Source organism: Apodemus sylvaticus, chromosome 10, assembly GCF_947179515.1.
Source record: "Apodemus sylvaticus chromosome 10, mApoSyl1.1, whole genome shotgun sequence".
In the NCBI taxonomy this organism is placed as follows: domain Eukaryota; kingdom Metazoa; phylum Chordata; class Mammalia; order Rodentia; family Muridae; genus Apodemus; species Apodemus sylvaticus.
Genome location: NC_067481.1, coordinates 55,441,875 through 55,455,146, shown reverse-complemented (window position 1 = coordinate 55,455,146; position 13,272 = coordinate 55,441,875). Strand labels below are relative to the sequence as shown.

Genomic DNA, 13,272 nt, shown 5'->3' with positions numbered 1-13,272 from the left:
CCCCGGCGCTAGCAACACTTTCTTGGGATGCCTTCTCGGTCCGGTATCAGTGTCTTTGTTCTGACTTCTGGCTGGGTGTTGACAGGCAGTGTGGGTAGATGGTCAGTCACTGCAGTAAGACTAACGTAGAGACGACGAGAAAAGCTGTCGTTCACCCTGGAGATCGGGATGCGGCCCCCAGAGCGTTCCCAAAGTCAAAGCTCTGCACAGGAGGCTGGGCCGGAGCTCCGGACCGCAGGCAGGCGAGGAAGAGCGGAGACCTCAGGGTGGGGACCGCGCCAGTCGTAGCGAAAGCACGGTCTCCAGTGGCAGAGAGACGAAGGGACGGCTGAGCCTGCACTCCGCTCCCACGGAGGAGTCGGGACTCCGGGCGGGCGCCCGGCCGCGCGTCTCCGGATTCCGCGCCGAGGGCTTCGCGGTGGGTGGTCCCCGGGCAGCGCGCCATCCCGCAAGGAAGCGTGTCGCAAGGCCCGTAGCAAAAGTCCTACGACCTCTATGGGTGTCTGTAGACTGGGTCACACGTCGGCTCGTTGGTCTAGGGGTATGATTCTCGCTTCGGGTGCGAGAGGTCCCGGGTTCAAATCCCGGACGAGCCCTGTATTTTTTTTTTTTTTTTTGGCCTTGCTAAGGTCATTTTGTCGGCAGCAAGCTCTTTGCGGGCTCTCTTATTCTGAGTGAGCACTTCGGTGGCAGAAAAGTCAGGGCAGTCCTAGCTGGCATGCCAGCGCGAGCGAAACAGAGTCCACTGTTAGGCAAGTCGCTCAATTTCTCCCCTCTGCCCTCTTGCCTAGGTACCCCACTTTGGAATCCACAGGTTGGTATCAGGTTGACGGATGTCCATTTTGGAATTGTGAATGGCAGGCAATGAGGGGCGGGAGATATTCTGGGTCTTCTCGAAGAGCTAGGGATCGCCAGAACTCGAATTTCGACCCCTCGATCATTCCTGCTGTTTTCGGACTCTCTGGGGAGCACAGATTACCACTTTGAATATCTGAAAAGAAAAGGCCACATAGCTGGGCCAAGCACTTTGATAAAGGACCAAGATCAGGGACCTAATAGCACCATGTTTTAGCTTACTCCTCGTTAGTATAGTGGTGAGTATCCCCGCCTGTCACGCGGGAGACCGGGGTTCGATTCCCCGACGGGGAGAAGTGATTTTTTTTTTTTTTTTTTTTTCCATACGTAGAAGAATAAAGCACGCACATGGCAAAAACAAGACGAATGAGCAGGGCTATCTCCAAATGGCGAGCATGTCTCTGTTGACTCCCAGAGTTGGAGGTAAAGATTTCTTCAGGTATTTTAGACACACTGATTTCGGTAAAGCAAACAAAAGACTTACTGTTGCGTTGGCCGGGAATCGAACCCGGGTCAACTGCTTGGAAGGCAGCTATGCTCACCACTATACCACCAACGCACATGAAAGAATGTTCTGCAGTGATCGTATTTATATGCATCTTCCTGCTAATAGTCGCTGTTATTTTGTTGATTCATGTTATTATGTCGAAATTATATGATTATGTGATAAATAAGAGTAAGAAAATCAAAATCCAGAGAAACTAACCGAAATTGTTTTGGTCATTAGCACAACTGGGATTAAACGTAAAACTTTGTTTAGGAGTCTAGACAGAATGACATCATCTCTAGGAAAAACGTTCCAAACTTAGTAGTCGCTTCTTTGAGTGAGCTAAGTGTGGCTCAAAATTAAAGAGTTAGGCTTTCTGCCCAGCGCCAAGGAAACCTTTCATCGTTTAACCACAGCTGACCTTCCATGCTGGCGTGAGCCTCTCAGGAGCTAAGAACCATGAGAGCAAAACCGGAGTCCCGGCCTGGAGAAAAATCCTCCCCGCTCGCCTCGGTTGGAGCTTCTGTTCACGACACCCATAGGGTTGGGCCGCAGGGAGGCCTCGTGGCGCAACGGTAGCGCGTCTGACTCCAGATCAGAAGGTTGCGTGTTCAAATCACGTCGGGGTCAACTAAACTGTTTTTCTATTACCTGATTTCTTTAATAGTATATTAAAGGGGGAAATTCCTCCCCACTCCCCGAGACTTTTTACTTCCTCAAAGCTGCTAAGACGTGTCGAGAGTTTTATGCGTTTTTCCGGTTTCTGCCAAAAGAACCATGCCTTTAATAAACACTTAACTAATTTAACAGAAATTGTTATGAACAGTTCCCACAACTCTTCTTTAGATAATGCACTTACAATATGGCAATAAACGTTCTTTATTTGGAAAAAAATGTAGCAATAGTTTATCACTTTAAAAATAATAATAGTTATTTATATTGTCCTAACCCACTGTTTTCACTTTGCACTGATTAAGTCTTGTTTACTGGTGTTCACAATTTTGTTCCATTGATTTTGTTCAACAGTTCTTTTTTTTTTTTTTTCCTACCAAGAGCTGAAATTTCATGCAGCTGGGAAGGGTCAGCTCTGGCATATACAACTGTATTAAAAATATAATTCCTTATAATTTAAGCGACATCAAAAATGTGATGACAGTTATGAGAAAGTATTAAGCAATTTTTCTAAGTATTAATATTTCTAAGTATTAAGCATTTTGACTGTCTAACCTACACTTTTTCTCACCATTTAAAATTTTGCCGCCACCGTAGCCCCTTTTGCTTGTTTGTTTGGTATGTTGGTCTGAGTTTTTGGAGGGTTGTTGGGGGTCTCCTATAGCCTGGACTAGCTTGGGAACCTTATGTTGCTTACCTTGACCTCTTTTGTTTGTTTGTTTGGTTTTGGTTTTTTTTTTTTTTTTGGGGGGGGGTCTCTCTGTATAGTCTTGGCTGTCCTGGAACTCACTCTGTAGACCAGGCTGGCCTCAAACTCAGAAATCCGCCTGCCTCTGCCTCCCAAGTGCTGGGATTACAAGTGTGTGTCACCACTGCCCACTTGACCTTGTACTTCTGTGCGCTCTGCACTCCCACAAGCACTGACTTTACAGGAGTTCGCTCCCAGCTCTTATTTATTTGTTTATTTAGTTATTTACCTTTATTGAATGAGCTCTGTGGTGTGAATTCCTGGGATTTCAGTTTCAGGTTAAAGGTTTTTCTTAGCTGTGCTACTGTCTTCAAAGGATATGAAACTTTTTCAAACATAAGTGAACTTTTTTCCTTCTTGGTCCTCATGCCCCAATCCACCTCCAGGACTCCAGTGTTGTTGTCTTGTATTTAAAATTTAAAATCTCTTCGATGTGAGTTTTTGGGGCGTGGTTGCCAGCACTGAGTTCCCTTCACTATAGCTCTGGAAACTGAGGGAATCGAGGATTTTCTTCCCCCACCCCTCCCAGGCCAAATCCATCAGGATCAAGAGCAAAGACTATGGTGAAGTTCAAGGCTTGCTTTATCTTTATAGCCTGGTCATCAGACGAGAAGAAGATAGAAAGGCTGAAGCAGTCCCGGGGCCCTGGTTTGGCAGTGAAGGAATTAAAATAAACCGGTCTTCTACATTTGACTATTAAAAATCCTAAAAAGTCAGAAATAAAATAAAGTACAATAAAATAAAATTTAAGTCCAGTTTTTCTGTTTTTTGTTTGTTTTGTTTTTGTTTGGTTTTGGTTTTTTGTTTTTTGAGACAGGGTTTCTCTGTGTAGCCCTGGCTGTCCTGGAACTCACTCTGTAGACTAGGCTGGCCTCGAACTCAGAAATCTGCCTGCCTCTGCCTCCTAAGTGCTGGAATTAAAGTGTTATTTTTATTTTACTATTTTGTAATCCTGGCTTGGAATTTACTGAGCAAACCACATTGGTCTTGTACTTGAAGTGATCTCCCGTCTCTGCCTCCAAAGTGCTGGGATTATAGGTGTGAAGGAGCCACCATGGAGTGAGTCCAAATTTTTTAAAGTGCTTTCGGTCCTCTCTGATTAACTTTGGATAGAGCACCAAATGTTGTATATAAAAATTACTTCTTCATCTTCTCCCTGGGGGCCTGGAACCACTAAGTCTGCTACCTTCTAGCTGCGTTTAAAAGGAAAAAAAACAAAAACCAACACAGCAGAAAATCAGGAAGTGAAAGAGAAACCCAGGCTTGCAAACTCTGCTACCCAACCCATCTCCCCCACCACACACACTGTCTTAGTCAGTGTTCCTATTCCTGCACAAACATCATGACCAAGGAACAAGTTGGGGAAGAAAGGGTTTATCCAGCTACACTTCCACACTGCTGTTCATCACCAAAGGAAGTCAGAACTGGAACTAAAGCAGGTGAGGAAGCAGGAGCTGATGCAGAGGCCATGGAAGGATGTTACTTACTGGCTTGCTTCCCCTGGCTTGCTCAGCTTGCTTTCTAATAGAACCCAAGAGCACCAGCTCAGGGATGGCGCCACCCACAGTGGGCCCTCCCACCTTGATCAGTAATTGAGAAAATCTCTTACAGATGGATCTAACAGAGGCCTTTCCTCAACTGAAGCTCGTTTTTCTGTGATAACTCCAGCTTGTGTCAAGTTGACACACAAAACCAGTCAGTACACACACACACACACACACACACACACACACACACGCATGGAAACCTTGTCTTCCCAGAAAGATAGCTAACTCCTTTTTGCCCCACCAGCTACAGCTCTGTCATGTGGCCGGGATTCCTGGTGAGGAATTTGGGCCTCAGAATACAACCCACACAGCAGATGCCCTGCCAACTAGAATCTGTGCTCCCCCTTACTGCCCTCCCTCGTGGGTCCTGCCCTGCCTTATGTAAAACCGGTCACTTTGTCACATGTACCAAGAAAGTGGCATACAGTGGACTAGTCTTTGTGGCAGAAGTTGTATATGCCAGAGCTTTGGAGTCCCAAAATAGTTATGATCTTCCTGGCCATATGAAATGTCAGTCCTTAGCATGAAAATAGTGAAAAGACCCCTCGATCCCTCGTGGCCACCCTCACTGTGACTTAGCCAGCAGAGGCCATCTCCACCATGACTCAACGGAAAGAAGAAAAATCAAGAGCTAATTCATTGGGAATTGCTAACTTATAGAATTAGAAAATGGATTTAATCTATATATATTTTTTGGAGTGAACAGCTCACACTGTAGCCTGGAGCTCCTAGCAATCCTCCTGCCTCAGGCTCCAGAGTGCTGGCATTACAAGCCTACTGTTAGAAACCTTTCAGGATTTTTAAGAACAAAATAAAGCCAGGCGGTGGTGATTTCTGAGTTCGAGGCCAGGCTGGCCAGCCTGGTCTACAGAGTGAGTTCCAGGGCAGCCAGGGCTACACAGAGAAACCCTGACTCAGGGGGAAAAAAATAGTAATGCCACATAAGCAAAAACGTGCAGGAGAGTGGATTTTGAGTGTGCCTAGTCCAGGGATGCAGACCACGACACAGGTTGAACGCTCTTCCTAAGAAAACAGGATACTTAAGAAGAAAAATACAGGAGCTGGAGAGATGGCTCAGTGGTTAAGAGCACTGGCAGCTCTTCCAGAAGTCATGAGTTCAAATCCCAGCAACCACATGGTGGCTCAAAACCATTTATCTGCAATGGGATCCAATGCCCTCTTCTGGTGTGTCTGAAGAATACATAAAATAAATAATTTAAAAGAAGAAGAAGAAAATACAAATGGAAGAGCAGGTTGTCACTGGTACAGTGAGATAATTAGAAATTCAAGGCCAGCCTGGGCGGCTGAACAGAGAGACCACCCTGTCTTCAATAAACAAAAACCAAATACAAACCAGAAATGCAGTTCCCTATTCATGATTTCACCTACAGATTCAACTAACTGCTGTCTATCTGTCTCTCTCTGTCTAACCTACACATCTACCCATCTCATCTAGAAGACTGCATCTGTATTGAGTAGTAGACTTTGCCTGCATCATATTCCCTAATCAAGTTCTTACTGCTGTCTCACAGTGTTTTTGTTGTATTAGGTAGCTTAGTGATCTAGAAATTAATCAATGAACCCTATGAATTACAAACCCTATGTAAATACTATGTCATATACAATATTATGTCTGTGTAATAATAGACCTGATTATCTACCTGAATTGGATATTATGAGACGTTGTAAAGGCAATACACAAAAGATACTGAAAAAAGATTGTACTTTCAAAGATCATACTAAGGGCAGTATTTAAATGTTCTTGTAAACCAGACAATTTAACCAATGCCGTCGGAAAGAACTCCGTCATATCAATATTTACTTTATATATTTTATTATTTATATTATTATTTTGTGTCTTTGAGACTGGGTTCCACAGCGGTTTAGATCCCCTGATCCCCTCCTCCTGCTCCTCCCACCCTACTCCCCTTTTGTCCCCACGCCCCTCTTATGTCCGCCCCCAACACACACACACACACACACACACACACACACACACACACACCAGGACACATGCCTCGGTCTCCAGAGTGCTGGGGTTAAAGGCTTGCACCCCACCACCGCTCGATTTAAATATTTAATTTATTTATAACTAGAAAAAAGAGCGTGCACGTCTTGGGACACTGTCTCAACCTAGAAAAAAAAAGGAGCCTCTTGAGCTACTTCTTCATTCCGTCTTCTGTGATGACGTCACAAAATTTGTAGCCAATGAGAGTGGACTTGGGTGGCGCTCAGCCAATGAGCCTAGAGCGGGAGATTCGAAAGTGTCCGGGTCGCGGGGTAGGTTCTCCGGTGTGCGAGCGCTCGGCGGCGCAGGCTGCGGCTCTGCCCGGGACCGCGGAGGCCGCAGCGATCCACGGGGTCGGATTCCGTTGGGCGGGTCCACGTGGCCGCCGATCGGCCGTGGAGGAGAGGTGCAGGAGTGCCCCGGCCTTGGCTGCGTGCTCACTCGCTTCCTTCCAGCCGCCCAGGCTCGCACTCCCGCTGGTCTGCCTCCGTATCTCTTGCCTTCTCTGTTGTTTTCCTCTCTGCCCAGCTCCCTCCCGCTTTTGCCCCGGAGGATGGCTCAGAAGGAGAACGCCCACCGGTGGCCCTACGGCTCGAAGACGGTAAGGTCCTGGTCACATTCCCCGCCCCACCTCCCCCGGAAGATCTCTCGGTGGAGATAGGGGCTGGGCCCTGCAAATGGCCGGACTCTTAAGAGTTTCCGACGTGTGGGCCGGGCGGTGGTGGCGCACGCCTGTTATCCCAGCACTCTGGGAGGCAGAGGCAAGCGGATTTCTGAGTTCGAGGCCAGCCTGGTCTACCAAGTGAGTTCCAGGATAGCCAGGGCTACACAGAGAAAACCCTGTCTCGAGAAAACCAAAAAAAAAAAAAAAAAGAGTTTCCAACGTGTGGACGAGTTTGCTTGAAAAACTCAGTCTAATCACTTGCCAACCTGAATCTGTGGGCTTCGGTAGAGCTGAGACTGATTGTCACATACACAGGCATCATCGTGCTTTCTGGTCGTGAATCCCACTCTGGAGTCTGAAAAAGTTACACAGAAAGCAGATTATAGAATAGAAAGTTATGGTTTAAAAGGTCCGAAGTGATCTCAAAATTTATGTATGATCCTGGGTATGAAACCCAGAGCTTTCAAGTTTTGATGTATCATCCGGCTACACTCCAGCTCTGGAATTTATCTTAATGAGTGATGGGAAGAATTCAAGTAGATTTGAAATGCTCTGTGTGTGTGTGTGTGTGTGTGCGCGCGCGCGCGCGCGCCTGTACAAACACATGCCAATTTGTACCAGTATCACTGGAGGGAGGATGTAGGCACACTGGGGTTTTCTCTTGGCTGAAGAAATGAGCTAGTAACAGTAAGCACGGTGGTGCCAGTAATGAGCTCGGCTCCGTGATGGAAGCCGTGGCCGCCCCCAAATGAAGAGCCCTTCATCATATGGTCTGTTCTCTGTTGGTGGACGTCCTGGACTGTCCATCTGTTTCCTTGTCCCTCCACTGTGCAGCCCTGAGTCACACTGAGAGTGGAGTCTGCGTGAAGACAACACTGTCACTTTTACCCTGGTTACTGTCACAGGAAAGTACTTAATACTCAGAGAACTTTGAAAGTGAAGTGGCCCAAGTGTAAAGATATCTTTTATTCTGCCTTTTATTGGCATCTCTGAGAGTCCCAGTGTGATCACTGCAGCCCCAAGGCCTTCAGTATCTGTAAAGGATGAAGTTGTGTGGCGACTTCACGAGCTCAGGCTCTTCTGTAAGGCTGGGCGAAGGTGGTGATGGTATAGAGCCACCCAGACCGGATAGAGCCGTGCTTGAGGCGTGGACCGGGGTCAGGGGAAGTGTCACATGGAGTCTTTTGCCTCTTGGCTTGGCTTGTTTTTTTCATTCGGTTATTTACTTTGCTTTTTATTTTATTTTATTTTATTTTATTTTATTTTATTTTATTTTATTTTTTTCTCGGAAGGGTGATGTTAAAACAAGGTCTTAGCCGGGCGTGGTGGTGCACGCCTGTAATCCCAGCACTTAGGAGGCAGAGGCAGGCGGATTTCTGTGTTCGAGGCCAGCCTGGTCTACAGAGTGAGTTCCAGGACAGCCAGGGCTACACAGAGAAACCAAAAAACAAAAAGAAAACAAACAAACAAAAAAAACCCCCAAGGTCTTGTTTTAACAAGGCTGCAGGCTGGCCTGGAACTCCTAATCAGGATCCTTACCTCCTAAGCGCTGGGGTTTTAGATGTATGCCGGGCGCTCTCAAGTTGTTTTTATTTATTTATTTATTTATTTATTTATTTATTTATTTATTTTAGTTTTTTCTAGACAGTGTTTTCCTGTGTAGCTCTGGCCATCCTGGAACTCAGTCTATAGAGCAGGTTAGTCTCGAACTCACAGAGACCTCCCTGCCTCTGCCTGCGAGTGTGGGGCATCACTCCCAGCTGCCAGTTTCTTAATAACCCTGTCCACAGAGGGCAGACCATGCTGTGTCATATTATTCTGTGAACGGTGAGTGGATGGGTTCTTTAACAAGTAGCTGAGAAGTGGCTTGTAGAACATTCCGACCAGGTAATAGGGACAAGGACTCCCTCAGAGTCACCCTTTGCTCCTCAGTCTCAGTCTGGCCTGAACACCTTGCCCCAGAGAGTCCTCCGGAAGGAGCCCGCCATGACCTCTGCACATGTCCTCGTGAACCAGACCAACTGCCAGTCCACAGGTACCTGGGGCAGTGGGGAGGGAGGGGGCAGCCGGGGATGGCAGAGGGGAGACTCAACACAACTGCTCTCTCCCTAGCTGCCCCTGGCCAGAAGTTGGCTGAGAACAAGGGTCAGGGCTCCGCTGCCCCGCAAGGATCCCAGAGCAGGTAGGGGAATGTGAACAGTGATGAGGTAGAAATGGGGGAGGATAAGGGGAGCAGTGGTAGTGAGAGATCAACCACCTGGAGAATCTGAGCCACTAAGTCTCTCCCCCCCAACCTCCCCGCTTTTCTAATCAGGCAGCCTTTCACTATTGACAACTTTGAGATTGGGCGTCCCTTGGGCAAAGGCAAATTTGGAAATGTGTACTTGGCTCGGGAGAAGCGGAGCCGCTTCATCGTGGCGCTCAAGGTCCTCTTCAAGTCTCAGATCACGAAGGAGGGGGTGGAGCACCAGCTTCGCAGAGAGATTGAAATCCAGTCGCACCTGAAGTAGGCTCACACCCCTGGCCCTGGCCCCTCTGGTGGTCACGTGATCACCTCACATTGCTGTCTCTGAACCCCCAGCCCTGTCTTACCCGACCTGGACCACCTTCTGCTCCTGAGTTAAGTCTCTGCAGTCTGCCCTCGATGTAGCCTGAAACTTCTTTTTTTCCTTGCCCCAGACACCCCAACATTCTTCAGCTCTACAACTACTTCTATGACCAACAGAGGATCTACCTGATACTGGAGTATGCCCCCCGGGGGGAGCTCTACAAGGAACTGCAGAAGAGCCGGGTCTTCGATGAGCAGCGGACAGCCACGGTCAGTGTTGTTGGTCAAGAGCCCTGGGCTTGTATTTTGATGCTAATTCCACTCCTGGGAGGGGCTGCAGACCTGGAGTGAATCACTTATACAGGTGCCTTGTGAACCTTCTCCCCACCTTAACTTTTCAAATAAAGGCTAGAGCCAATGATTGGGCAGGAGGAAGCAGGAGGAGTGGAAAGGTTTTATGGGGAAGGATCAATGGAGGATCAACAGGAAGAGGATGGAGAGAAGCTGGTGGCCTGGAGAAACGGCAAGAGATGGGAATAGAGTAGTGTAATGGGAGATCCGCCCAATCTAGGTGTATAGTTTGTATTGATATTGAGTTGAGATTTCTTTTATTGGGTAATTGGGTTGGAAAAATATTGCAACAAGTCAGGGCCTGGTGCGGGGTGTGAGGCTGGCCAGCTGGGGCTGCCGCTGGAAACTGGAGGCCTGACTCCTTCACAGATCATGGAGGAACTGTCAGACGCCCTGATATACTGCCACAAGAAGAAGGTGATTCACAGAGACATAAAGCCTGAGAATCTGCTGCTAGGTCTGCAGGGGGAGCTGAAGATTGCAGATTTTGGCTGGTCTGTGCATGCGCCATCCCTGAGGTAGGGGGGAAGGGGATGGTGGGGTTGGGAGGGGGGTGATCGCGACATGAGGCTGTGACAGTTTTTATAAAAATCTTCAGTATCTTGTTCCTCAGGAACATTTGGGGTTTTTCTCCTTGCAGTATAGGCATAGTAATATCTTTACAGAAATAGGTTACCTAAGAATTCATGCCCTAAATTTTCTTTTTTTTTTTTTTTTTTTTTTTTTACTATTAAATATAGTGGACCCTCTCTCACCACACTGTTGAGAAAACTCCCACACTACAGACTGATTGAGAGCTGATTGGTTGGGTGAGCCAGGGTCTGGTCTCATGTAGTACAGGATAACTTCAAACTCACCATCTAGCCAATGATAGCTTTAACTTCTGATTCTCCTTGCCTCTACCTCTGAACATACTAGGATTACAGGCGTGTATCACCATGCCGAGTTTACCCTCGCAAAGCCCTGCTCTTTATAAGGAGATATGCTCTCACTCTGTTGCCTTGAAGGCCCATGCTCATGTGAATGGCTGGTGTTCCGGCACACCCTACCCGGCCGGCTTACCTGCTACCTACGTCACATTTTGTTTGCTTTGGTTTTATAGTATTGAGGTGGAATCGAGGATCTAGCCTCGGCTAAGCTCTGTGCTAGCTCTCTGACTTATCTACAGCCCTCCAAACCTCTTTCCAGTTTATAAACAAGAGTACCCTGCAGCCCAAGATGGCCTCAAACTGACAATCTTACCTCAGCTGCCCGAGTGTTGGGATAAGGCCAGGTGCTGTGGCTGAGGGAGGCAGCGGCAAGCAGTGGTAGTCAGGGTGACATGGATGAAATTGAGGCCAGTGAGTTCCAGGCCAGCTCAGTCAGAGTGAGCCTGTCTCAAAGAAACAAAGCCAAACACCGGGTGTTGGGATTAGATGTGCATATCTCTGCGAGTATCTGGTGACCCCTTCGTCGTTGTTTGATTCTTCAGAGTATAGCACAGTAAAAATTATAATCTCATTTATTTAAGTAGCATATGTTTAGTGGGTGCTGGTGATTCTTTTTTCTTTGACATAAGCATTGCCCTTTTCTCTGAGTGTTTTTTTTTTTATTAAGATTAAGATAATTCATTAGCATGACCATGCTGGCACCATGCATGCCCACCTCTGGCATTTGGCTTACATCATTACTATCTCCTGCTCTAGAGTGCAGCGTGGGGTCTCTGGGCTGCCTGCTGTCGAGTAAAGAGAGAAGAGAAGCTGTCTAACTGTGAGATTCTCTGCCCTCTTCCCACATCCTGCCAGGAGGAAGACCATGTGCGGCACGCTGGACTACCTGCCCCCAGAGATGATTGAGGGGCGCATGCATAATGAAATGGTAGATCTGTGGTGCATCGGGGTGCTCTGCTATGAACTGATGGTGGGGAACCCACCCTTCGAGAGCCCTAGTCACAGTGAGACGTATCGTCGGATTGTCAAGGTGGGATAGCCACTTGGGCTTTGTGTACTGTAGGAGCCAGGGTCTGGGGACGCTCGGAGTGGGTGCACATGGCTCTGCAAAAATGTTCCTGCTTTGTGAATACTTTTTATTTATTCTCTGACAACTTTCTCTGACAACTTTGTACATCCACAACACTTCCCATTCCCCTGGACTCCTCCCCCAAAATGCCCCGCCTACTTTCACATCATGCCCCGCCTACTTTCACATCATGCCCCGCCTACTTTCACATCTTTGTTGTGGTAGTGGTGGTTTTTCACGGCAGGGTTTCCCTGTATAGCCCTGGCTGTCCTGGAACTCACTCTGTAGACCAGGCTGGCCTCAAACTCAGAAATCCGATTGCCTCTGCCTCCCAAGTGCTGGGATTAAAGGCGTGCACCACCACTGCCTGGCATCTTCTTTTTTATAGCCCACTGAGAACAGCTTCCATAATCACCAGCAACCTACCTGTATCCACACTCTCAAAAAAAGATGACTCCTGTGCCCCAGCTGCCACCCACTGCCAGTAACCTAACCCTGATGGAATGAGTCGTCAGGAGAATGTGGTCAGGGTAACGGGTGATACCTTTCCTTTCTCCACCTGCAGGTGGACCTGAAGTTCCCCTCTTCTGTGCCTTCGGGGGCCCAGGACCTCATCTCCAAGCTGCTCAAGCATGACCCCTTGAAACGACTGCCCCTGGCAGAGGTCGCCGCTCACCCTTGGGTCAAGGCCAATTCACGGAGAGTTCTGCCGCCCTCTGCCCTTTAGTCTGCGTCTTGATTTTTGTCCCTGTTATTTCTTGGTTTTCTTTGTATGTGTCGTGAGAAGGCGATGGCGATTGGAAGCTATCCCTAACTCCAGTCTGGGGATCTGATCCCTCTTCTCACCTCTACAGGCAAAATTAGGCATACATGTGGTACACACACATGCAAGCCAAACATATAAAGTTAAAAAAACAAACAAACAAACAAATGGTGCTGGAGAGATGCCTCAGCAATTAAAAGTACTGGCTACTCTTCCTAGGAACCAGGAACTCAATTCTAAAGCACTATATGGTGCTCACACCCATGTCTGTAACACTCAGTTCTGGGGCATCTGGGGCCCTTGGGCCTCTGCAGGCATTAGGTATGGATGTGGTAAACATGTTTGCAGGCAAAACACCCATGCACAGAATTTCAAGAAACCCTCTAGTCTGATTCCTTTCAACTTGTCAAATATTGAATGTTATTTTAAAAATATTATAAGCCAAAAATGGCAATTAATAGATTTTTTCTTTGAAATATGGTGTAGCCTAGTCTGTCATAAATTCAGAAAAATTATGAAGAACAAAGCATATTTTATAATAAAGTCTTAAATGTTTCATATTTTTGAATACTGTGGTGGTTTCAGTATGGTTGGTCCAGGGGGTGGCACTATTAGGAGGTGTGGTCTTGCT

The 13,272-nt window shown here is 47.4% G+C and overlaps 1 protein-coding gene and 4 non-coding genes across 6 annotated transcripts; 4 read left to right on the top strand and 1 right to left on the bottom strand.

Moving 5' to 3' along the window:
• The first annotated feature begins 524 nt into the window (after window positions 1-524).
• Window positions 525-596, top strand: Trnap-cgg (transfer RNA proline (anticodon CGG)). Its single transcript has one exon. It is a non-coding gene; the product is annotated as a tRNA-Pro (tRNA).
• Window positions 597-1,077: 481 nt separating this feature from the next.
• On the top strand, window positions 1,078-1,149 carry Trnad-guc (transfer RNA aspartic acid (anticodon GUC)). The gene has a single exon. It is a non-coding gene; the product is annotated as a tRNA-Asp (tRNA).
• Window positions 1,150-1,342: 193 nt separating this feature from the next.
• Trnag-ucc (transfer RNA glycine (anticodon UCC)) lies at window positions 1,343-1,414 on the bottom strand. The gene has a single exon. It is a non-coding gene; the product is annotated as a tRNA-Gly (tRNA).
• A 486-nt stretch (window positions 1,415-1,900) lies between these two features.
• Window positions 1,901-1,972, top strand: Trnaw-cca (transfer RNA tryptophan (anticodon CCA)). Its single transcript has one exon. It is a non-coding gene; the product is annotated as a tRNA-Trp (tRNA).
• A 4,583-nt stretch (window positions 1,973-6,555) lies between these two features.
• Aurkb (aurora kinase B) lies at window positions 6,556-13,201 on the top strand. 2 transcript variants are annotated; one of them, XM_052194985.1, is made up of 8 exons: window positions 6,556-6,918; window positions 8,914-9,016; window positions 9,094-9,163; window positions 9,296-9,487; window positions 9,661-9,799; window positions 10,250-10,398; window positions 11,665-11,839; window positions 12,444-13,201. In XM_052194985.1, exons 1-8 carry the CDS (start codon window positions 6,871-6,873, stop codon window positions 12,603-12,605), a joined length of 1,038 nt encoding a protein of 345 aa, XP_052050945.1. In that variant the 5' UTR covers window positions 6,556-6,870; the 3' UTR covers window positions 12,606-13,201. The 2 variants fall into 2 exon arrangements, with proteins under 2 accessions (XP_052050945.1, XP_052050946.1); XM_052194986.1 differs by lacking the exons at window positions 6,556-6,918; window positions 8,914-9,016; window positions 9,094-9,163; window positions 9,296-9,487 and adding an exon at window positions 9,972-9,981 and having other exon boundaries at window positions 9,729-9,799.
• The last annotated feature ends 71 nt before the right edge of the window (window positions 13,202-13,272 follow it).